Here is a 26,095-nt window from a genome sequence, read left to right as displayed (position 1 = left end):
TGATTAAAATACGTAAAAGCAGAATTACTTTCAATTGCAATGCCTATTTCTTTGTTTAACTGTACTCAAATATTTCATACTCACAAAATTCCCAATCTATACCTCTTCTGAGTTTCATATAATAAAACAACTGTTCCTTGTTTTTCCTGCAAAATTGGAGAAGAAATATTTATTTTTCTTAAAGGAAACATAAAGAAAGCATTCAACTTAATACCACTCAAAGCATGAAATGAAGAAATAACTGTTTGTCAAATGGAGGAAGGAGAAAATGTGTGTGTGGTGTGTGTATATGTATGTGTGTGTAGCTCCAGAAAGCAGATCTAAGACCGATCAGCTGAAGTTATAAAGAGGCCCATTATAAACAACTTTCTAATATTATCTTGATCCAAGAACAGAATGGATTGACTTCTGGTAGTAATAAGCTCCCTTTTCCCAGAAGCATTTAAGAAGAGATAGCATCTGAAATGTTGAGGAAGGAATCCCCAAGTTGGGTGGTAGGTTGGATGAAATGACCTTTAAGGTCTCTTCCAATTCTATGATTCTATGCTTCTAATTACTAACACATCTAATTACATACTGTCTTGCACATAGCAAGTACTTAATAAATGTCTGTGGAATTGAATTGCAACAAATCACTTTCAGTGAGAGCTTCGTATTTCAGGATTTCTTCATTGACACACAGGTTACATCTTCCTTTTAATGGATGAATGTTGTCAGATTTGGCTCTGGACTGACCAGATGTTTTAGGAGCATCACCCATAATTAAGTACTATAAATGGTTTTAGATGACCAAAACATCCCAGAAGTGTTCTGTCTCATGCAAGTGTGGACCATTTAGAGCCCTTCAAGAAATGAGGCCAGAATTTCTGTTTTCTAATCACCAAGCGAAATGTAGTAATAGAAGTGAATGACTTATTCAGAGTTTTCTTTTGAGGTTTTATTTTCTACTTCAAAAAATGAGTTTACATTTAGGCTCAGACAGGACTAAGTCATGCAAAAGAATAAAGCAAAGATGGATATGTTTACATCTAAAAGTCCTTCCCAAGCACCAGTACCCCTATACCATTTCCTAGCTGCCAGGGTCCCTCCTGTGGTATCTTGTCCAGGGCTGTCTTCTGCAGCAGCTTCCCATGACCTGAGTTTTTCTATTCTCTTATCCTGACCTCCTACTATGTGAATCTCTCCTGTGCACCATTTTCTCTAGCAAACTACTGGAAAGCAATATGATAAACTAATAGCTCTTAAAGTGACAATGACTGACAACTTAATGTCTTACCTGTGTGGGGGGTATTTGCATTTACACAAAAGACTCTTGCAATATGGCAGTATTCTAGCCCCAAAGCTAAGGCTATGAGGCAGCGAGGTGGTACAGTAGATAGAATGCTGGGCCTGGAGTCAAGAAGACCTCTGTCATTCAGATTCAGCCTCAGGCACTTACTAGCTTGAGCAAGTCACTTAATTTCTTTCTGCCTCAATTTCCTCAAGTGTAAAATGGGAATAAATAATAAACACCCACCTCCTTGGGTTGTTCAGAGGTTCAAATGAGAAAATGCTTGCAAGGTGTTTAGCACAGTGCCTGACACATAGTAGGCATTTTCCCCCCTCCCTCCAATGGAATAGATCTCTAGTAGCCAGTGAATCTGGATCCTAATAGACTTAGATCCAAATTATAGATATTTTGAAAAGTTTTTTACAAGACTATGTGGTTTGCTTTACCTCTGACCAATTAGAAAACAGGCAACTTCTTTTTTTAAAAAATTATTTTTAAATTAATTCATTTTTAATTATCAACAATCACTTCCATAATCTTTAGAGTTTTAAATTTTTCTCCCCCTCCCTTCCCACCTCCCTTCCCAAGACAGTGTGTAATCTGATGTAGGCTATACATAAACATTCCTATTAAACATATTTTCACATTAGTGATGTAAGTAAGAATTAGAACCAACAGGAGGAACCACCAGAAAGAGGAAACAAAACACAACAGAAGAAAAAAAATAGCAAATAGTATGCTTCGACCTGCATTCAAACTCCATAGTCCTTACTTCAGATATGGATTGTATTTTTCATCATGAGACCTTTGGAGATGTCTTAGATCCTTGCATTGCTGAGAAGGGTTAAGTTTACCAATATTAGTCATCACACAATGTGGCTGTTACTGTGTACAATGTTATTCTGGTTCTTCTCACTTCACTCAGCATCAAATCATACAAGTCTTTACAGGTTTTTCTGAAGTCAGCCTGTTCATCATTTCTTATAGCACAATAATATTTCATTACATTCATATACTACAACTTGCTCAGCCATTCCCCAGTTGATGGGCATCCTCTCAATTTCCAATTCTTTGCCACCACAAAAAGAGCTGCTACAAATATTTTTGTACATGTGGGTCCTTTTCCCATTTGTATGATCTCTCTGGGATATAGCCCAGCTATTGCTGGGACAAAGGGTATGCACATTTTTATAGGCCTTTGGGCATAGCTCCAAATTGCTCTCCAAAATGGTTGGATCATTTCACAACTCCACCAACAATGCATTAGTGTTCCAATTTTCCCACATCTTCTCCAGCATTTATCATTTTCCTTGTTTGTCATGTTGACCAATCTGATGAGTGTGATATGGTACCTCAGAGTTGTTTTGATTTGCCTTTCTTTAATCAATAGTGATTTAGAGCATTTTTTCATATGACTATAAATGGCTTTAATTTCTTCATCTGAGAACTGCCAAACAGGCAACTTATGAAGTTAAGTTTTAAGAATTTGTTTGCCATGCTAATGGATTCAAGAAGAGTACTGAAATAGTAATACATTTAATCAGAACAGAAATGAATAATAAAGCAGAAAACAATCTTGCTCACTTTCTGGAAAGGGTATAGTTTTATTCCCCTTTATCTTCAGAGTGTTTTGGAACTTGAGTTCTACCAAAACTCATGGCTCTCATAGGGAAGGCAGAAGCAAAGCACCTTCATTATTCTCCAGGATCAGTTTCAGGGCTGAAAATGAAGAATTCAGTGATGGATCAAATCTGAATCAAATTGAATTGATAGTTCGCTTCTCCGTAGTCACTATTTCCAACGAAACTCCCGTCTTAGCTTTCCTGAGACATTACTTGCTATTCCTGTTCATGGTCAGTTTGCCAAATTTTCCTCAGCCAGGATGCCACGTCTTCTCTCTTTTATGGGGCCTTCGGGATACTCCAGGACCAATTCCTAGATGCTGTCACTGCCTCACATGGTCAGGAACCTTGCAGAGGCCACCATTACTCTTTCATCTTATTACTTTTTTCTGTCAATCCCTCTGATGTAAATCAACCTGTCTTGTGGGCCCAATAGGTCTCACAGGAAGCGTAGCCTAAGAGGAGTAGAGTCCATCTTCATCCAAAGAGTGTTCTTATTCTTAGTTCTTATTCTTATTCTTAGTTCTTATTGTGGGAAATGTAGTCCCTTTCTCCTCTTTTCTTGTTGTTCGGTCATTTTCATTTATGTCCAACTCTTTATGACCCCATTTGGGGTTTTCTTGGCAAAGATACTGGAGTGGTTTGCCATTTCTTTCTCCAGTTTATTTTGAAGATGAGGAAATTGAGGTAAACAGGGTGAAGTAACTTGCCCGGGATCATACAGCTAGTAAATATCTGAGGCCAGATTTGAACTCAGGAAGATAAGTCTTCCTGACTCCAGGCCCAGCACTCTGTCCACTTCACCACCTAGATATCCTTTTCTTCTCTTAGCTATGTCTATTATATCCTCCCTGCTATAAAAAAAAAAAGAAAAAAAGTAATTCCCTGAAAGTTATACTGAGTATACATGGTCAAGACAACATACAACTATTAAGTTACATATTATATAGTTACAGGTAAAATATTCTAAGTAAAAAAAGCCACATACAAATACATGGTACATGATTTCTGCATTAAAGTTCTATGCTATATACCAAATACATAGGGCACATATATATATACATTATACATAGCATCACAACTTAGGATTGAGATATATATATATATATATACATATATATACATACATATACACATATATATTTCACCAATGAGTACCAAACTGTTCTGATCACCTTATCTTGCCTGATACTTATCACCTTAAGAATGTCATTCATTGGTCAAGTCATTGGTTATATAACCTTCCAACTTCTGCAGCCACCAGCTTTCACATTGGACCCCCTGTGGAAGGGTCAGTAGCTTTAGACTTATTGGCCCACAGGCCTTATTTTGGGCCAGTGGATGACTCAGGATGAATGGTGATGTCTTCAGACCCCAATCAATCAGACTATAGGTGGCCTCTCTTCTCTTGGGGCCGCTACACATGGAGCATTGGGCAGAAAAGGAATGGCCTCTGCATTTGTTCTCCCTGCTTCTGGACAGAAATCCATTTCAGGCCAAGAAATTCTTGATGAATTTCTATAACCACCAACAGGGTTCCAACATAAAATTTCATCTTCATCTAGAATTTGACCCATATCTTCCCCTCTAGAAAGTCATCTAATACCAATCGTTGATCTGAAACAGTTTGAAGACTTTCTTTTGGAACCTGCATCTTTGACTCTCTATTACTTCTCTCATTCTGCTCACCATGAAGTCCAAAGCTCCCCATATTGGGATTAGGTGGTCAAAATACACTATTTTAGTAGGTCCTTAATCATTCGGTAGGGCTATTTCACAGACTGATAGCCAATCTTTCAACTCTGTGGTATGTAGGGCTCTCAATCAGCCCACTATCTTATGGTCGTTGTTTTTTTGAAAGCAGATTTCATATTAGGTTTTGATTCCTTGGCTGGAGTCCCCATTAGCAAAGTAGAGCATCATATTGTTACTTGTTCTTCCTTATGCTTTTCTAAGTTGAGACCAAAGCTAGGTGATTTGACTCCTTCAATTGATCACTTAAACAAATAACACATTAGTTGTGAGTCTCCACATTTTCCTCATCTTCTGACATGCTAAAAGCACAGATGAGCAGCCATGACTCCTGCTAAAACATCAACAAGAAGGGAAATCTACGGCATCATTCTTGGCAGAATTAAATAAAAGCAGTAGAAGGGCCATATTCTAGTTCCATTGATCTTTTTATCCAGGGTCCAGGTTTCCTAGAATGTCTAGCAATATGCAATTAAAATACTCTGGCTTTGGGTATCCTTGTGAATGGTGGTTGTTGTTTCTCCATCTTCAAAGAGGACCAATGTCATCACATGAGTTGATGTCTTGACTTGCATATGAATTGGATGTGAGGCAGAATTGCACAAAGTCATCAGTCTCACTCTCTCTTCCAGAGTATAGCAGAGTGCTAACTTTTTTGATGTCTGCCAAGTCAAGGACTTCCCTAAAGAGTTTACTCTTAAAATTACGGAATCATAGATTCTCAGAGTTCTAAGGGACCCCCAATGCCATCTAGGTCAAACTATACCTGAAACTTTTCTACACTTAACAGACAAGTGGTCATTTAGCCTTGGTTCTGAGGCCTGTAAAGAAGGGGAACCAACTAACTATCTAGGCACCCCATCCCACTTTTGGATTGCCCTACCTGTTAGAAAAATTTCTCCTTATTTGAATACTTTGTTTTTGCTTATATCAAGCTTAAATGTGCCTCTTTGCAACTTCCGCCCATTATTCCTCATTCTGTCCTCTGGGATCACACTCTCTTGCATGTGACAACTCTTTCAAACACTTGAAGACAACTATCATGTGCCTTTTCTCTTCTTCAAATGAAACATCCTCAGTTACTTCATTTGGTCCTCATGTTGCTTGATCTTGAGGGCTTTCACTGTGTTCATTGTGTTTCTCTTGACATATCCCATCTTATTAATGTAGGGCCCAGAACTGCAGAACCCTCGGGGCAGGTACGTGGATTATCACTTTCCTAATCCTTGAGAATACCTGTTTTAATGCAGTCTAAGATCACATTAGACTTTTTGGCCATCATATCACAGTATCAACTTGTTGGATTTGTGGTACACTAAAATCCTGTGACTTGGCCACCAACTAGAAAACTTTAAATTTATAACCTTTAATTTTATCTTATTAGATTCCAGCCAATGTTTTAGTCCATTGAAGTTTGAGGTCATGTCTCTGATGTCTGATCTGATAGCTGTCCCTCCTAAGTTTGTGTTATTTGCATTTTGAATAAGCATTCCATCTACACCTATATCCAATTCATTGATAACAACACAGGGTCAAGCACAGGGCCCTGGAACACTCAACTAGAGAAGTGCTCTCTAGTTGACATCAAGCCATTAACGGTCATCATTCTTTGGGGCTAGCCATTCAATCAGTTCAGAATCCACTCGCCCTGTCATCTAGATCAGTTGTCTGCAAAGTGGAGGGTAGGTTCTAATCCCAAAGGTGTGTGGCCTGACCCCAGGGGATGTATGATCAACCAATCAGAGAATGGAAAGATGAGTCACTCTGCAGTCTCTTCCTCACAGCCAATCACAGGTAAGCCACACTTATTCTTATCCTCCAACATTCCCCTATTCTATCCCTTTCCTCTGCTGTGCAAGTTCCCAATATCCCTACCATGCATCTTGCCCTGAGGGCAGTTTTAAAATTAGCCTCTACCTAGGCACCCACAGCTGCAGTTGTGCAGTTATCATTGGAACCCACCTTCTACCTGCCCAAAATACTCATTGCCTTTCCCTCAGATCACTTCATAGCATTGAAGATAGGTTTGGGAGGACTGACTTTGGCTCTAGGGGCAGTGACTGGGTGGTTAAGAGCCATACCTCTCTTCTTCTTCCCACCCCCTTTTCATTTTGGGTGGATCATAGTGAGTTGCAGAGGTTTGTAAAATATCTCACAGAGTTTACTACATTATCTTTCCTCCCAAACCCATCCTTCTTCCACACTTCCCTATTTCTGTTGAAGGCGTCATCTTTCCAGTTACCCAAGTTTGCAATCTTGGTATCATTTTCAACTACTCATGCTTCATCACGCCTGAATTATTGCAATAATCTCATTGTTCTCCTTGCATTTAATTTTACCCTCCTTGCTAAACCACCCCCACACAGCTGTCAAAGTGATTTTCTTAAAGCAGTCTCTCCCCTACTCATAAACTCCAGCGGCTCCCTATTGACAATGATTAAATATTTCATCTTTATCGCATCCTTTTAAAATGTCTGTTTTTGTGTGTGTGAATTTTAGTGCAGTAATATATGAATATAACTAGGAAATAGGTAAGTATATATATATTAGAGGGGTGTGCCTAATTTTATTTTTAACCAATGGCAGTATGCAATAAAAAAGCCGGAGACTTTTGCTCTAGAACACCTCTCTGCTTCTTTTCCACAATAACTGGAACAACACTGGCAAATCATTTGCTAAAATCTAGTTTAAATGACATCTATAACATTTCCCAGTCTGCCAATCTAGTAACTCTGGCATAAAAGGAAACGGATCCCTGCAGTACTAGTACAGGTAACTTTGAATCACCAAGCATTTATTAAATGCCTGTGATGTTCCAGGCACTGTGCTTGGTGTTGAGGAAACAAAGATTCAAAGAAAACAGCCATACTCTCAAAGAACTTACATGCTAGAGGGGGATTTAACATATACATAATACTTTTTTCTTTCTTTTTTTTTTGATGAGGCAATTGGGGTTAAGTGACTTGCCAAGGGTCACACAGCTAATGAGTATCATGTGTCTGAGACCAGATTTGAACTCAGGTCCTCCTGACTCCAAGGCCAGTGCTCTATCCACCGCACCACCTCGCTGCCCTCTAACATATACATTTTTGAACTATACAGTAAAATCTTGACGTAAAGCATCAATTTTAATCCTAGACAGACTCCAGGTAGATTACAGGTATAACCAGCTGTGGACCCTTGTGTACTTAAGGTCATATCATGTGGATTTTAGATTTTTTGAAAATCTTATTGATATCTTATGTTTTTTATATCACTTTTATTTCTAAATACATCCCTCCTCCCCTACGAGGGAATGGATGAACCATCATCCCTTGTAACAAAGAACTTTTGAAATGAGAAAAAAAACCAGCTGATCAAAACTGTCCAACATATCAAACAATCTGATAGTATATTCAATATTCCACACCCATAATCCCCCACCTCTGCAAAGAAAGGAGGGAGGTACATTTTCTCAGCTCTCTCTAAGGCCAAGCTTCTTGATTATTATAATCACAGCATTCAGTTTTGTTCTTTTATTTTCTTCTATTTACATTGCTGTAGCCATTGTGTGTATCGTTTTCTTGATTCTGCTTACTTTGTAAGTATTCCCAAGCTTCTCTGAATTCTTCATATTTGTTGTTGGTGTGGTAATATTCCATTATATTCATATGCCACATTTTTGTTTAGCACTTCCACAATCAATGAGCATCTGTTTCCAGTTCCTTGCTACTACAAAAACTGTGATTGTGAACATTTTGATGCATTTAAGCCCTTCTTTCTATCTGGGACCTCCTCGGATTTTATGCCAGAAATGGAAACTCTGAATCAAAAGGTAACGACATCTTGGTCACTTTTTAAAAATAATTCCAAATTGTTTTCTAGTATGATTAGATCAATTCACTATTTCACAAACTGTATATTAGTGCAATTGTCTTTCCATAGCTCTTCCACATTGGCTATTTACATCTTTTGTAATCTTTGCCAATTTTCTAGATTTGAGGTAAGAGCTGTTTTGATTTGTATTTCTCTAATTATTAGTGACTCAAAGCAATCTTCCATATGATTCCAAACAGTGTGCAATTTTTCTTTTGAGAACTGTTTGTTCCCTGGTTATTTTGCTTATTTGACTTGCCTTTCCCTCATCCAATTAGAAAACTGGGAACTTAGCTAACTCAGGTCCAGGTATTCAGTTACTTGCTTGGCTAACAAGGAACAGCACTGAAACAGTAAAACATTTAATCTGTACAGAAATGAATAGTAAAGCAAAAAGAAAAAAAAATCTCATTCACACTCTGAGAAAGTAGAGTTTCATTCCCCTTTTCCTTCAGAGTAATGTGCAACTTAAGTGCTGTCAAAATTTATGGCTTTGATAGGGATGGCGTAGGGAAAGTCTCAGAAGGTTCCTTGTGCGCCAGGTTGGGTCTCAGGGCTGAAGACAAAGATTTCACTGGAGTGCCAAGGCTGTATTTGGTTGTTTGCCTGCTATGTCTCCATTATAGCTCCTGACTTGACTTACCCTAGATGCTACTTGTTCCTCATTGTCATAGCTGTAACATTTTCCACAGCTGGGATGTCTCATTGTCCTTAGCTTTGCCAGTTATCAAAGATGCTAAAGAACTCATAAGTTGTTAGACACATTTCATTTCCCTACATGGTCATGAACCTGACAGAGAGCACCATTACTCATATATCAAACAACCTGTTCTGTGGCCACAACATGGTCTCATGGAAAAGGAAATCATGGTTCTCCCAAATGAGTGTTTTCATTTTGAATCTATTATTTCGGGAAATGTCGTCTTTTCTGCACCTCTGCCATGCCTTGAATGCTCTAACTCATTCAGAAACTTCAGGCATAGGAACATAAGATCTAGAGCATTATGAGACCTCAGAGCTCAAAGCTCTCATTTGATGGGTAAAGAATTTGAAGGTCAAGAGAAATTAAGTGACTTCCTCAATTAACACAGGATGCTACAAAGGTAGTAAGTAGTGTTGGGATTTGAGTCAATTACTCGACTGTTAATGTCACTACAACACAGCTGCATGATGAAGCTGGTAGGGGAAAGAGACATTTAGGAGGGCAGGGAAGAATCATTAAATCACATCGAGAATTTGCCTACAGAGACAAGTACAACCCTGGCCCCAGAAGCCATTGGTACATACATATATGCATACATACATACATATACACACACACACACACAGGTGTGTATGCACACACATACACATTTATTTATTTGTAGTATTCATGTACCTATCCACACAACACAACACATACCAACATGATTCTTTTCATTACCTGGCAGCCATTATAGGGTTCATTTAGTTTAAGGGTCAATGGGAGGATTGTAGTAGCTTCAGTCTAGTTGGTAGAAATGAAAACTTACCAGGGTTGAACCCAATCTCAATGAATTCACTTTCTGAGAGAAAACATGTCAATTGTAAGTTCATATTGCTCTCTGAAAGAGGCTTTGAAAAGGAAAAAAAGTCATTTTATGTTTCTTCAAAAGAATGAGACCAGCATATTATAAGCAGTGGAAGTGATCTCATAGAGAGATAATGGACTCTTATGGATTCTGCCCATTTCTGTATTCATTTCTGATATTACTTAATTGTACCCTTTCATTCAAGGCCTCTTAAGTTAACACAGATGGCTAACAACTTGGCTACTTCTTGTTAATTTTGAATCCTGGAGGCTCCTTTGGATCTTTTTACATTTCTACCATCCAAATAACTCATTGCTCCACTACAGGATTAAAAGCCACTCCTTGCTGAGATGATGCATATTAGACGTAGAGAGATTGGGCAAGTTTATTGACAATTCTAACTGGCATGGTTGCACCAACCTGCTTGAGACACAGATTTCTCTAGGGTTACTTGTGTCTTTTCTGTCATTTCTTTAATAGTTTCTTTGTCAGGTCTTTGCAGGTCCTGGGTCATCTGCATTCATAACTACTTTGGGAACCTAGTCAGTGTACTTACTATAAATGACCTTGTCCTTGGATTGTCCCTGTTGAGTAATCGCATCATATTTAATTTTTTCCTCTGCATCCATCTGAATGAACACAGCATTATAAATTCTTTCTTCTGCTGTCCAGTGGGTATTAGGCCACATGTATTTCTGCAAAGGTAATTTCATCTCCCAAAACCTCTACTAATCCTTTCTGATACCTATATGGAGGAGGTTCTCCACATGATTAGACAAATACATTTTGTTGTGATCTCTGTAATCTTGCCTTTTCTTTAGCTTCAAGCTGGTACTGATAAAGCTGAATTAGAGCAGGTAAAAAGCTGAGCACCACCAGTGACTGAGTAGGGAGGAGTTTCCTAGGCAACAGCATGGCGCCAGGGATGAAGAGGAGCATACGCAGCTGAGGTTACAGTGGAATTGTGGTTTTAAAAAATGTACACACACACACACACTCAGATCCAATTCTACCACAGACTGACTGATTCTGCAATGTTGTGGAAGTTATTTAGCTTCCTTAAAACAACACTTTTTTTCATCTGCAATTTAAATCTACATGTAAATTTACATTTTACAATGTAAAAAAAATATATTTTTGTTGCTCTTGTTCCATATTAGTATCACTATTAACTCACACTGAAATAGCATTGTAAAGTTTACAAAGTGTTTTACATACATATTGCCATTTGATTCACACACACACACACACACACACACACACACACACCAAAGCCAAAAAACAAACAAAAAACCCTGTGAGGTAGATAGTAAGTGAGACTGAGAGAAGTTTAGTTACTTGGGTAAGAAAATAAAGCTAATGCTTAACATGATGGTTGTTCTAAAAAGACCCCTGGAAGAAGCATTTCATTTAAAGTGAACCCTCCCCACCCTCATTCATAGGTTTTCCTAAGGGATAACACTGTAAGAAGTTACAAGAACTTATCTAATTTGGGGTAGCAAGGTGGCCCAGTGGACAGAGATCTGGCTTTGGAGTCAGGAGGATCTGAGTTCAAATTTGGCCTCAGACACCTGACACTTACTAGCTGTGGGACTCTGGACAACTCACTTAACCCTGATTGCCTCACCCCCCACCCCCAAATAAAAAAGAACTTATCTAATACATGGGAAAAGATTCTAAGGAAGGAAAAAAAAGAAGTCTCTTGGGCTTCTGAGTAGTCATGTAACCCACAAGGAAATTTCTTGTACCATATCTTTATTATTGCACCATTTTAGTATCTCTTTCTCTTTTAATGTTTTTTCCCTTACCTCCTTTCAGAAATTTCTATTTTTTCTTTCTTTTCTTTTCCTTTCCTTTTTCTTTTTATAATTTTCCCATCTACTAGACCTTCTCCCCCCCCCCCCCTTTCTTTTCTGGTTCTTTCTGAACTAATTGGCTCAATGGGTAAGAGCAGATTTTGAGTCAAGAAGATTTGAGTTTAAATCCCTTGCTTGAAGACTTACTATGTGTGTGAACCCAGGGAAGTCGCTTAACCTCTCTCAAGCATCAGTTTCTTTATCTATAATAGCACTTACTTCACAAGGTTGTTATAAAGATTAAATGAGATAACATACTCATTTAATATAATTGCTTTGTAAACCTTAAAGCATTATATCAATGCTAGTTATTTACTTTTGTTTCTTCTCTCCCACCTCCATTTTTTTTCTTTTATCCCTACTTTCTTCTGGGAACCCAGTTTTAATATATCTGCCTTAGGGGCAAGTACACTGTTAGGCAGTTAAAGTTTATCTTTGGTACCCTGAGGCCTTCCTCACTGCACCTCTTAACTTCCACTCTCTAGGTACCACCTCCGCATTTTCTCTTCTTTTCCTTCAAAATATAACTTCAAGAAAATGTCTGATAAATTCAAATCACCCTAAGGTATAAATGACTAATGAGGCCTAAGTGTGCAAATTTCCTAAGGCATCTGCATTTTAACAGAGGCTAGATCTTTTAAACCAAAGGAATAAATGTGAAATTATGGGATTTCAATAATCAGTGAATAATAGGGAAAATGACTTTTTTGGGGGGGAGGTGGCAAGAAAACTTCACAGTTTCCCTCAAATTATACCATATCTGCTTTGAGGAATCCAGAGTAAGTAGAATAACCTTGAGGTTGATAAAAAACAGAGTTAAGTTTAGGAACCTTCTGGGCACAGGGAAAAGTGTTTCTGTTCAATCATTTGGGGAATAAAACTTTAATTCCAGAGGGGCTGTGTGCTGTAGCTGGAACAATTAATCCCAACTGCAGTTGTCTGGGTTGATTCATTCTTTCTGTATTCAGTCAATTATATTGAAATATTTGGTTTGCTGAGGTATATGGGCATCATTAGATGTGCATGCAAATAAGAAGTAAGAACACTTAACTACAACCCTGCTGGTTGTACAAACCTGGAGCCCAAAATAAGGGTATTGTAGTGTGAAGGATACTCCTGAAAACCATGAAAACCTATGAAGGACCAGTGGAGGTATTTTCCCAAGATGACAAAATGAGTTGAATTGGCTTAAGTAGGCGACATTTTCCATCCCAACTGGTACTGGCTAATTTTCACTTGTCCTACCTCCACATCGTATCCTATGCCATGGGCCTTACACATCTGGAGGAAAACACTGTAGAAGACTAGGGTGAGGTTGCTGTGCATCAGGTTGTTGGACATCACTGCATAGCGAATGGATGTATCAAGCTGGAAAAGACCATGTAATTAGGTGTGAGAATCTGACCTTAAAAAATACTGTTGTGTGCTCCTTCATGGAGAGTTTAGGACATTTCTTTTGCTATCATCCTTTGTGTATCTCTTGCTGATACCAGTGGGAAGCCTGCCAAAGAGTTCAGTTATTGTAAGGCCTGAACAGTCTTTAGTATTTCCTGAAAGTATCTAAAATACAATCACTGACAAAATTAAGCATTAGGAATCTGGCAGCCTGTCAGCCTCTTTCAATGTGCCCCTAACAGACACAATTTATTTTCTTCTGGAAATCAGATGTGGTCTGTTCTTGGAAGCTGTGTTGTGGTAGGAAAGACAATGAATTTGCAGTCAGAAGACAGATGTGTGACCTTTAATCTCATTGGACCTCAGTTTTTTTTTTCATTTATAGAACTGGGATAATAATAGTTGTATTACTTGCCTCACTAAGTTATCTTGAAATAAGGATAGGGGCTGGGCCTGTGATTTCATTGATACAGGGAGCTTCTGGGTGAGGAAAGTATTTCTATCAATTTAGGCTGGCACCTTCTCTACAACTTAGAGTTGTGGGGGGTTGCCTAGAGCATGAGAGGTCAAGTGATTTGCCCAGGGTTACAGAGCCAATGTGGGAGTTGGATCGAAGTCTTCCTGGCTTTATCCACGTCAGGCTCCCTTTATTATCAGATGTAAAGTAACTAGTAAAATGTAAATGTGTCACAGGGGTCAGTTATCATGATGCCAAAGTTTATGACAACTGTTAATCTGGAGACCAGAATGTATAGCCACTGTCATTGTCATTCCTCTGGTATAGAAAGTTTGGATCCCAATCCCAGGTAGGGACTGTGCTTTAGAAGCCTCTGAGGTGCTGGAAGGAATAGGCACCCAGAGTTACTCATGGATCCAGGGTAGCTATGGGTGGAGGGTAGAGGAGGGGTGGGTCCTGCCAGCAAATGCTAAGAAGATCTGAGGTTTATTTTCAACTACTATAGTAAACACCCCCATCCTCCTTCCACTATGACCAAAGGAGTGGCTCTGGGGCTGGCTCTGCAGTGACACTAGCCCATCACCCTCACAGAGGTTATTTGTTTTCCTTTTCTCACATCTTTTCCCCTTTGACAACTTAGAATCTTGGACACTTGGAACTGGAAGGAGAATCAATGAGCAGCAGCTATTCCACACTTCTCATCTGATAGATGAGGGAACTGAAGCCCAGAGAAGGGAGATGAATTCCTCAAGTTCACAGTTTTTAAGAGGCAGAGCCAAGGTGAGAACCCAGGGTTCCCGATTCACAGTCCAGTGCTACGAATTTTTTCCACAATATTTCTACCTCTTGTTGCTGTTTCTGATTTTTGCTCATTTTTTTGTTTGTTATGTTTTGTTTTGTTTTGTTTTGAGTTCTTTGATAAAAGCTAATCCTCTGTGGGCTTTAGCCAGCCTTGCTCTCACCAGTATCTGTCTCTGTCTCTGTCTCTGTCTCTCTCTCTCTCTGTTTCTATTTATCTATCTACTGGTAGGGGTGTTCTGTTCTGAGCCTCTCATAACCCTAGACATATCTCTATGTGTAACCATCGTGATTCACCTTCAAGTAGTTGTCAATCCTATTCTTCTATTAAATTCTTCTGGCAATGTTTCATCATGGAGATGACCCTAGGTTCTCAAAAGATGTGTCAGTGGAGTGAGTGCAAGTTCTGGCTGGTTCTACCAGGACAGAAAGGCATCTAGACAACGGATTTTTTTAAACTATAAGAATAAAGGAAACTATTCAGTATTATGACTTGCCCAGGGTCACACAGCTAGTAAGTGTCTTGTGTTGTGTGTCTGAGACAGTATAACTTTCTAAACTGGATACCCTTTCGCCTTTCCCTCTGTGGTTTATTTGCTGTTCAGATAAAATCATTTAGGGGATTCTAGTCAGTAAGTGTTTGCTGTTATGGAATTCCAAGGATACATAGGATATGAGCAACCTCCTGTAAAGGGATAGAGTGACTCTTCAGGACTCACTCAGGGTCATCAAAGGGGTGATAAAGGTAGTCTAGGGTTAGTTTGGATTAAAGCAAGACCAGCTCTGCCTATCTGTCAATGCAAAGTACAATGGCCACCAGGCCGTCCCATAACACACTCACTTTAAAAATGAAGGCACGGAAGCCAGAGCGATCTGTAGTTATAAGTGAACTGTAAATACTCTAGAATTCCATTGTGGTTACTGAGCATGTAATTGCATGGTAATTACCATGAATTCACAAGATAATTCCAAGGTTATTTTTGTCTTCTAAACTTCTCTTATGCCACCATTGTATAAAAACTAACAAAGCTGAGACCAGGCCAAAGAAAACGAGAAAGTGGGCACTTGGCTGGCCCAATCTTTATCATGGTTGGGAGAAGGTGAGCCATTACCGTCTGCCTCTCTTGTCTGTGCTGTGGGACCAAGAAGCATGGTCCTCAATGTCCTCGTCTGTAAAATGAAGGGGGTGACTTAGATGGCCTCTAAAGTTCTTTCCAGAACTAAATCCTGTGATCATATGGATGTAATTCTTGTGTAGTGGAATAAAAAGAGATGGCACCTTGAATGTCTTCCCTATGGAAAATGGGTTGTCATTCTAGCCTCTAGAAAAATAAGTAGGGATTGTGTTTCAGAAAGGAAACAGTCTAAAATGAGAGCCAAAATATCCCCATTTCCTTTGGTCTGAATGACCTATCTTCTTCTGTTTGCCTAATTCTTATGCATCAAGCAAGGCCTAGCTCAAATCCTTCTTTCTCCACAAATCTATACAGGACCGCTCCAGCCCTCAGGGAGCCCTGCCTCCTCTGTACCATACGTTTTTATCAAACACTTGGTTTCTTTCTTGCTACCTTATTAGTTGTCTTTATTTGTTTATGTTTTGTCTCCCCAACTAGATGAGAAGTTCCTTGAGGGTAAGAGCTGTGAAATACAGAAAGGCAATGTGGTATAAGGGAAAGAACATCAGAGCAAAGAACACTGGAGTCAGAAGAAACTTGTAAAGTTTATTATATCTTGGCTCCCATATTGATTAAAAGTGTGTGGTCACAGGCAAGTCCCCCAACTTTTCTGAATTTCACTTTGCCCCTCTGTGAAATGGAGGATAATTGTACTTGCATGGCCTACCTTACAGGGTTGCTGTGAGGAGAGTGTTTGGGAAACCATAAAGCACTATAAACACTATAAAGTATGCTAATATGTAAAAAAAACAATAAAGCATGTGATTATGTAGAAGCACTATAAATGTGTCTTATTACAACCACTAACCCATATCTCTGCTGTCAAGCACAATGCCTTGCAGCTAGCAGGTGAGAAATATGGTTGGGGTTCATGATGATTTTCTCCCTAGAGCATCACTGATCCTATGGCCATGGATTTAGAAATAGAAGGGATCTTAGAAATCATCTAATTCACATAAAGATCAAAACCATCAGGAATATGGAACACATAAGCAGATGGTACATTTTTGGGGGGTTAGTCAATTGGGGTTAAGTGACTTGCCCAGGGTCACACAGCTAGTAAGTGTCAAGTGTTTGGTCTGAGGTCACATTTGAACTCAGGTCCTCCTGACTTCAGGGCCAGTGCTCTATCCACTGAACCACCTAGCTGCCCCCCCACCCAGATGATACATTTTTAACCAACTTGTATGTAGGTGAGCTATGTCCTCTCCTGAGGTCTTAGTTTTCTCAGTTGTAAACAGATGGAATTAAGTTTGATGGGTGCTAGAGACCCTTCTAGCTCTGAGTTTCTCAATTCTAAAATGACTTCTAAAATCACAATACAGTGGAGAGAGCATTGGCTCTGTAGTTAGTTCAGATCCCACTTCTGAGGATTAATACCTGTGTGACCTTGGGCAAGTCCTTCAATGTCCCTGGGTCTCAGTTTCCTTTTCTGTAAAATTAAGAGGACCGGACTAGATAACCTTTGAGGTCTCTCCAAAGCTGTGATCCTGAGATTCCAGAATTCTCTCCATTAAAAGCATTTAAATATCAGGGCAAAGAGGGAAACTTAAATCTAGCTTATATCGAACCTGACAGAGCAAATGATAAAAATAATTGTGCCATCTAAAGTCAATAGTTTTACAAATAAAGACCATCCTTTTTTGGAAAGGAAAACAAAAATACAGTCAAACTCTTTTCGGCCAGAAGGAGAATTAAATGTTTGGTTTGTATAATTTATCTTCCATCAATATCAGTTTGTTAAGGATGAAAAAAATCAAGTTTGATTTTTAAGGTTGAGCTGAGAATCCATATTAACATTACATATCGTAGCTAATTCTCCCTGTAGGTGCTAGGGCCTGTTCCTGTCTTCTGTAGGACCTCTCCCACATACTTACCAGGAAATATTTGTGAGTCAGTGGCTTCCACACCACTGTCAGCATTTTTTTCTGAGGCATGCATGGAGGAATGGTAGGGCAGGGAACCCCTGGCCACTGTTCTGCTCCCAGCAGAGTTCCCAGGGCCACACATAACTCCCTCTGTATTGCATGAAGAATAGGAGTACAGTGCTCAGGGGGAGAATTGTTCCTTCTCCACTGTGGGGAAAGGAATTTTCCAGCCCCACAGAAATCCACAAGTTTTTCAAGAAATAGGTACAAGAGCTTACTTTTCTCATTTCAGGGTATTATTTCATATAACAGATAACTTAAATAATGGCTCTTCTCATTCTTGGTAGTGGCTGCATTTAGATTTACTATTTTATATGATTAGTATTTTGAATTACATTGTATAATGAAAAATGCTCTTGGGTTTTAGTCCTGGTTCTGCTACTAATTTGTCAAATGACTTTACTTTTTCTCTGCCTTGGTTTCTGTACCTGTAAAATGAGATATTGAACTGATTTCCAACATCCTACCTAGCTCTGAAATTCTGTGATTTTAAGATTCCATATGAGTTTTGACTTAAGTAAAGAATCAGAACTTCCTTTCCATATTACAAATCCCACAAAGGAGATGATTCCTATGAAACAGTGGTTCTCCAGCTTTTTTTGTGTGTGTATATAATGGACCTTTTTGGCAGTTTGGTAAAACCTGTGGACACTGCTTCAGAAAAATGTTTTTAAATGCATAAAATAATATACACAAGATTTCAAGGAAACAAAATGTTTAACTTTTTTCTCATCATTACTCCCTGTAAACTATCCATGGATTTTTTGGGAATCTGTAGATCCTAGGTTAAGAACCCTTGACATAAAGGTTGTAAAAATCAATTGCCCAAGACATTTGGGCTAATTACCTACTACCCTCTTGAAATATTTTCAAACCAAATGTGCCTGGTCACATCTCTAATTTGTCCTAAAGGGCTGATTCTCATTCTGGGTATAATTCTCTAGGTGTCTGATGTCCTTCTTGTGGTGAAGATACCTATAGTCTCTGAAGACAGCTTTGTGAATAGGCTGGGAGTGCACACCAAGAGAGCTAGTCTGATTTCTACTAGGTATTTCTGTGATTTCCATCATCAAAAACATTTATGCCAAAGTTCATTCATTAAACAGTCTTCACGATCCCTCTGGGATGTGTTGTGGGTGTTTTGTGGCTGAGGGACTGAGACCAAGTGGTCACAAGACTAACCCAAGGTCATATACCTGACCACTGCCTTTGTATAGTCTGGGCTGGAAGGACCCTCTGTAAAGTAATGGAGCACATAAAGTTTGTCTTTGTCACCTTTTCATTCCCCCCCCTCAGTATCCCTGTCCTTCTTCCTGGTATACCTACATCTTTACCTCAAATCCCTCTCCTTTTTCCCATACCTATATTTGCTAAGAGGTTAGCTGGTAACTGAGCTGCCAATGGTTTAAGATATGATTCTTCCTGAGGGTATTTAAATTTTAATAAGAGAACTAAAGTCCAAGACATCAAGTTTTAATAATAATATCTCACATTTCTGTGTACTTTGGTATTTACATGGGGCTTTCTTCACAACAACCCAGTGAGATGGGTAGAACAATTATTAATATCCCTATTTTATAAATTGAGGCTAGGAGAGGTTAAATGACTTGCTCATTGTGACCCAGGGAGCAAGTGCCATAGCTGGGAATTGAATCTTGATCTTTTCTGATTATAATTCTAGGGTACTTTCCACTACAACACACTGCTAAAAGGAAGGAAACAAAAAAAAGTAGAATGAAGATGAATGATACGGTTAGTATTTGGACATGGGGGTCCTGCTGGAGACCTCTCAAATCATACCATCTAGGCATTCACCAAATCTGCCCACGTAAGACTGTGTCAGCCTGGTCCTTTCTTTAGGGCCCTGCTCTGCCATTGCTGAACAGTCTAAATTTCCACAGAACCTACTTAGGCATGACTAGAATATGCAGAGGTTGACTCTCACTGGAAAAAGAGGAAAAAATCAAAAAAGGACAAAAAAGTTCTAGGTCAAAGTCCAGTCTTCTTTCTAAATCACAATCTAATAAGAATTCTTACAGCTAAATAAAAGAAGCTTAAAAACACCCTTTTTTCATTGGAGAATATAATTTTGCTGTAGCCATAATTTAAATCGATTTCCTTCTGAGCTTGAGGACTGGAAGTACAGAGTGCATTTCATTTTCTCCATGATACTTGTTTTGACAGTGATGTATTTAAGTTGACATAGTTGAAATCCTTGTGTAATAAATCTCTGCCTGAGAATTAATCATGTTTATAATATTCTGAGAATTAATAACACCCATTGCTCAAATCATTAACTGAAAAAAGGAGCTTCCAAAATCTGTTCTCTGCAGTAAGGGACCACAAATAAATGAATGTTTGATAAAATAATCCAAGTAGCAGTTTAACAAGCGTAAACTTGAATGGGGCTGCAATAACATAGAACTATTGTTTAAGGGTTGGCACGAGGCTGATGAGGTGCTTATTTTGGTTACAAAGCATGCATCCACATGCATAATGAACTGCACTCTGAATTATTAATGTGTTGCTTATTTAGCCTCATCTGTCTAGAAGATAATGTATCCTAACTATAATGAGTGATTGGTTTTGTACATAATTACAGTAGCAGCAGTATCTAGGAAATTTGTTCTTTCAAAGAAGGATTTCTAAAAATAAAGTCATCACATAAACTCCGTTGTTGTTCCATTTTATCAAAATCAAAACCGGAGCATTTGAGAATTCATAATAAATTAAAAGAGACAGAATCATTATTAACATCATAATTTAACACAAAAGGTTTTACTTAATCATTCATTACAGATCATATGCTGTTAAAATGCTTATTGAATGTCTTGGTTATTTTAAGATGTTTTCCAAAACAGTCCTTGTTACTACTCCTTGGAAACCCAGGAAGGAGAAGCCAGAAGGAGAACAGCTAGGTAAAAACTGATAGGAAAAGGATGACAATTTATGCTAATTCTGACAGAATTTTAATTTAAAAAGTTGCTACTTGATTACTGTTCATTTTTAAAACATGTACTTCTGGGACTAATCATATCTAATTTACTCTTTCTCCTCAAAGTGGTTGCTTGACAAGAACACTAGATCAGGAGCTCATTAACCTTTAAATTATAATTTCTCTACACCTTCTTGGGTGGGAATGGGACAACATCTCTTCTGTGAATACAGGAAGAAAAAAGTTTGGGTTTTTGTTTTGTTCCTTATGCAAAGTGTCTCCCCAAGTCAGAAGTACTTTATGGGTTCTGAAATCCTTTGTACTTTCATAAGCATTTTGTCTTTACCCCTCTTTTTATTGTATTCTTCAAAGGAGCACTGTGAAGTCAGAGAGGACTACAACTTCCTTTTCCTAAAAAAGGAATCACAATCTGCACATAATTTTCCAATAAAATTTCTGTTTGGTTTTAAATGCAGGCTGATGTGAATCTGTCTACACACGTATGTATGTGTGTGTACCTGTGTATGTCTGCCTTCTGAACATAAAAGCAAACATCTATTAGCACACACTTCCCACCCCAAAGAAGGTGTAGAGTCTTGCAAATTTACTTTACTGTAGGCATGCAAGAGGAAAACACTATGGTCCTGAATGGTCTGAAGGTCCTATAATCCCAGAAGGAAAGTGTGCCCATTGTTACTATAATTTAGTATGGAACTGAATGTGCTTTCTAAAAATCCAAAGCACACTCAGTTCCATACCAAATTATAGTAAAATTTGCAAGACTCTCTCTCTCTGAAGAATTCCACAATGTTGTCTGCACTTAGGAAGGAAGCCAACAGGCACAATGGGGGAAACCACTGAGCGTGCCTCTCATCCAAAACACAACATATGCTTTTGGCTAGACTTCTCAGAAGCAACATATTTAAAGCAGCAATTTGTCATTTAGTGCGGGTTGCTGACTGAAAACCACCACTGTCTGCAGCATTCTCTTAGAAATAGCTTGGAATTGCGGTGGCCCATCCTGGAACTCATGGCCAGAAGGACAAAAGGTTGGGGTCCGTATTTTTCTTTTTACTGTCTAACCAACAGCCTGGTGGACCTTTCTGAAGAAGAGGATCTGTAACTACTTTCTATAGGGAGTCGGGGCTTGCTTATCATGGAGCCGTCTCTCTTTGTCCCCCTTTCCCTTCTAATCAAATTTTGCCCTTCACAACCTGACCCCCATTATACTTGGAGTTTTATTATACCTTCCTCCCCTCCATTAAGTCTGTGGGTGGTCTATACTGACCTCCTTGCTGTTCTTCACACTAGACACACCATTTCTTGCTTCTGTGCTCTTTGTACTTGCTCCCCACCCCCTGTTCTCTTGGAATCCCTTGTTTACGTTAAGACCCGGCTCAGGCTCTGTTTTCTGTTCAGTCTTTCCTGGTCTTCTGGTTCCCCCCAGCTAGGATTCCCTGCCTCCCCCAGGTTTACATAGTATCTATTTTATGTTTTCCTATGTGTATATACGTGTGCATGTGTGCATATGTGTTATCTCTCTCGGTAAACTGTAAGATCCTTGAGGCTATGAACTTTCTCTTTTGTCTTTGTATCTCTAGTGCCTAGTACACAATAGGGCTTAATAAATGCTTGATGATTGATTAAAAGTCCCTATGACCAAGTGAAGCATATAAGGTTAGAAGGAAGAGGGATAACCATATAAGCAAGCTCTCCTACACAATGCATCTTTCCAGCTAAGTGGCGCAACGGTTGTCAGGAAGATTTGAGTTCAAATTATGCCTCAGACGTTTACTAGTGGTATGATACTGGACAAGTTACCTGTTCTCTTTTAGCCTCAATTTCCTTATCTGTAAAATGTGGATAATAATAGCATATATCTCACAGAATTATTGTGAGGGTCAAAGTAGATAAAATATAGAAATCACTTTGCAAACATTAAAGTACTATGAAAATGCTAGCCATTATTATTATTATTCAATTGAAGACATACAGTTGATGTCAACAACGAGTCCTTTATGATTGCTCCTCTAGAATTGCCACATGTCCAGGATTTAGAAAAAGATCAGTTAATTTTAAAGTTTGAAGAAACCAGTTAAACTACTCTTAGGCATCCCATTCAAAAATGCTCAAGACTTAGACTCCCAAGATGTGGGTTGCTTGGCCTGGGAGTTGAGAAAAGAGTACAAGTTTGGAGTTAAGCTTGTGAAGCCCAGCTCTGCCACTTATTAGCCTTGTGATGGTAATCACTTGGGGTAGCGGTTTCCTTTCCTGGGGACCAAGATGCTTCATCTGCTAAATGAAGAGGAAGACCAGATGATTTCTAAGTCCTCTAGTTCTAAACCCTATGATCTCACCTATTATAGACAGGAGGCTGCTACGGTGAGTATCCTTGCTCTGGTGATGGTGTGACTTTTAGGGCAGGAGTGTCCTGTATAAGATGCTCAATGATGTTGTCTGATCATGAGACTGACTCGTACCATCCCTTCCTTTCCCCATTTGAAATGCCTCCCAGTCCTTTTCTTTGCCTATTCCTGTCCTTCAAGGCTCAGCTCATGTCTCACCTCTTCTGTGAAGCCTTTTGGATGAATCTAGCTCACAGGGGACTCTCCCACACAGAACTCTGACGGTACTTGGCATCTCTGTCACTCCTTCAGCACTGACCACATATTTACTTTGTATGTTTGGGCAACTTTTCATATAGCTATTAATAGCAAGGATTTCTTCCTTAGAAAATTACCTGTTCATATCCTTTGACTATTTATCAATTGGGAATAGCTCTTATTCTTATAAATTTGAATAACTTCCTTATAGATCTTAGAAATAAGAACTTTATCAGAGAAACTTTTTGCAAAGATTTTCTCTCCCTCAGTCACCCCTTCCTCTTCTAATTCTAGTAGCATTAGTTGGTCAGCTTTTCATGTGTGTCTATTTTATCTCCTCAATAGGACAGCAAACCCTGAAGACAAGGATGGGTCTTTTTCATTTTTACATAACCCCCCTCCCCTCCATCTGTAGCACAGGGCTGGGCACATTCAGTAGGTATTTAGGAAATGCTGGTTGATTGATTGATACTTACTGGTTCTACCTGGATCTGGCTGAGGGATTTATTAAGTTTCTTTACAGAGGGTGCCACTTCTAAGACACTAGAACTGAAATCCAGATTTCCTCTGGTCACATACAAGACGAGCTGTGTCAAGGAAAGCTGGTCACTATAAAGAAGTTCAAGGTCTGTTGCCCATATCTAATCAAAACAGGAAGAAAAAAAAAGAGAAGAAATGAGACCAGCAAAAAAAGGGAGGGGGGCAGGAATGCGACTTTAATGGAACAGATACCTTTTGCTTCTGTTTCTACATCATTCAATTGAGTGATGGAGCTGCCATAAACCCGTAATCAGAACAGTCAAGATGATCACTACAGTTACAGGAGTGCAAATAACCCAGCAGAGAAAATCGACCCAATCTTCCTATTACCTTATTGGAGAACAGTTAACTAAATTCAGGAAGGCTGAGGTAGTCTTTGATTTTTCTGCTCATGGCTGAACATTTCTAAAATAGACAAGGCAAAGGAATTTCTCAATTCCATTGAGAAAATTGAGTAAAAATGAACTTTAAGGAATGGGGGGGGGGTTGTGGGGAAGTGAAATGGACAGAAGGAAGAGGACCTGATGCAAAGAATGAATTGCTGTGACAAAGGGCTCACCCCCTGCTGGAGAAAAGAACAGCACTGAACCTCCTGTCCTTCTGGTCTTGGTGTGGCCGGCTATTGGAAAAGAAAAATGGCCATATGCTCCAAGAATTTCAATATGCCACAAAATGAAAGCACGGGACTCTGAGTCATGAGGCCTGGTGCCTAATTTTTTTTATATCAGCATTGCTATTAATGAGTTGTGTGACCCTAGGCAAGTCTCAATACCACTCTGCACCTCAGTTTCCTCATCTGTCAAAAGGGAATGATATCTGTACTACCTGCCCCAAAGGCTTTTTGTGAGGTTCAAATGAAAGCACTTTGAAAAGTTCACAAATGTATACCATCTGCCACCAGTTAGCTTTGCTGCTTTAAGCTGAGTAAACTTTTTGGGAATCAGTTTCCTCATCTGTAAAATGGGGCAATAGGACGAATACTCTATTAATCTAGGTTATTATTTTAATCATTCTAATACTCCTATAAAATCCCATATTCTACCTTTGGGCAAATCAGCTATTTGTTTTGGAATGCCAGCGACACCTGGAGGAGGAAGGCCTGGGTCCAAGTCCTACCTAAACCACTTACTGGCTGTGTGACCTTGAGCTAACCACTTCCCTTTTTCTGAGACTCAGTTTCCTAAGCTATAAAATGGGGAGAATCGTCCCACCTACCTCTCAGGTTTCTTGTAAGGATCACCTGACATAAAGTATATTATTACTTCTCTTCCATATCAGAATACTGGTTCTGGAGTCAGGAAGACTCGGATTCAAATCCTACTTCAAACACTTAGTACGGTCACTAGTGTGACCCTGCGCTAGTCACTTAACCACTCTATGCCTCTATTTCTTCTTCCGTGTATGGCGAAGTAGATAAAGCACCACACCCACAGTTAGGAAGGTTCATCTTCTTCAGTCCAAACTGGCCTCAGACACTTACCAGCTGTATGACCCTGGCCAAGTCACCTAACCCTATGAGCTGGAAAAGAAAATGGCAAATCACTCCAGTATCTCTGCCAAGAAAGAAAACCCCAAATGGGGTCACGAAGGGTCAGACATGACTGAAAATGACTGAACAACAACAACAGAACAAGGGGGTTGGTCTCCATGACCTTTAAAGTCCCTTCCAGTTCCAAGTCTACATGATGATCCTATGCTATTCCTTTACTTCCCTCTAAGAACACAGTCTCTGGGGTCAGAGGACCTGGGTTCAAATCCCACTTTTGACACTGACCTTCGGACTTCTTTTCCCTCATTTCCAAAATGAGGAGATTGAACTCTGAGGCCTCTGAGGTCCTTTCTAGCTCTACATATATGATTATATATAAACTAATGCTGTCAATATTACTGAGTGGCTTGGGTTAGGGGGTTTACTGATGAGATCCCTGTTGGATTCTGTACTTAGACTTCGTAGCTCGAGGGTGTGGCTGTTTAGACCAATCCTGGTTCAGATTAGTAAACTTTTTCCTAACTCTGCCTAACTTAAGTCCAATTCACTTGCAAGTCAAGACATCACTCCACGACGTTGTTGGTCTGCAAAAACAAAGGATGAGCAGCAATAGCAGCGCTGATGTCCTTGGCCCTCGCGAGAAGCCTCTCTCTACCAAGGTCTATCTTTTGGTTGAAATTAAAAGCTGGGATTACTAAACGGTCAAAAGCTGGCTTGTTTGTGGTACCCAGTGGCTCAGCTTACCCTGGGAAGGATCTTGTGGAGAAAATGTAATGTATGATCTAGATGGAGTAGATTGTAATTGGTAGTAATGCATTCTCACTGTAGGAAATTGGAATCTAACACATTTTCATAAAGGACTTGATTAAG

At 39.2% G+C, this 26,095-nt stretch overlaps 1 protein-coding gene across 1 annotated transcript in view; it reads right to left on the bottom strand.

The window, feature by feature from the left end:
- The window catches only part of IQCH (IQ motif containing H), a 257,567-nt gene that overhangs the window by 7,556 nt on the left and 223,916 nt on the right, over positions 1-26,095 (bottom strand). Inside the window, exons 16-18 of the mRNA XM_027851991.1 lie at positions 23,673-23,837; positions 13,151-13,273; positions 85-146 (exon numbers count right to left, since the gene is read on the bottom strand). Coding sequence (XP_027707792.1) covers positions 85-146; positions 13,151-13,273; positions 23,673-23,837 — 350 coding nt within the window. The remainder of the gene's footprint in view (positions 1-84; positions 147-13,150; positions 13,274-23,672; positions 23,838-26,095) is intronic.

Source organism: Vombatus ursinus, unplaced genomic scaffold (assembly GCF_900497805.2).
Source record: "Vombatus ursinus unplaced genomic scaffold, bare-nosed wombat genome assembly UNPS02009205.1, whole genome shotgun sequence".
Classification (NCBI taxonomy): Eukaryota; Metazoa; Chordata; class Mammalia; order Diprotodontia; family Vombatidae; genus Vombatus; species Vombatus ursinus.
Note: the sequence above shows the minus strand (reverse complement) of the source record. Positions and strands in the feature narration are given on the sequence as shown.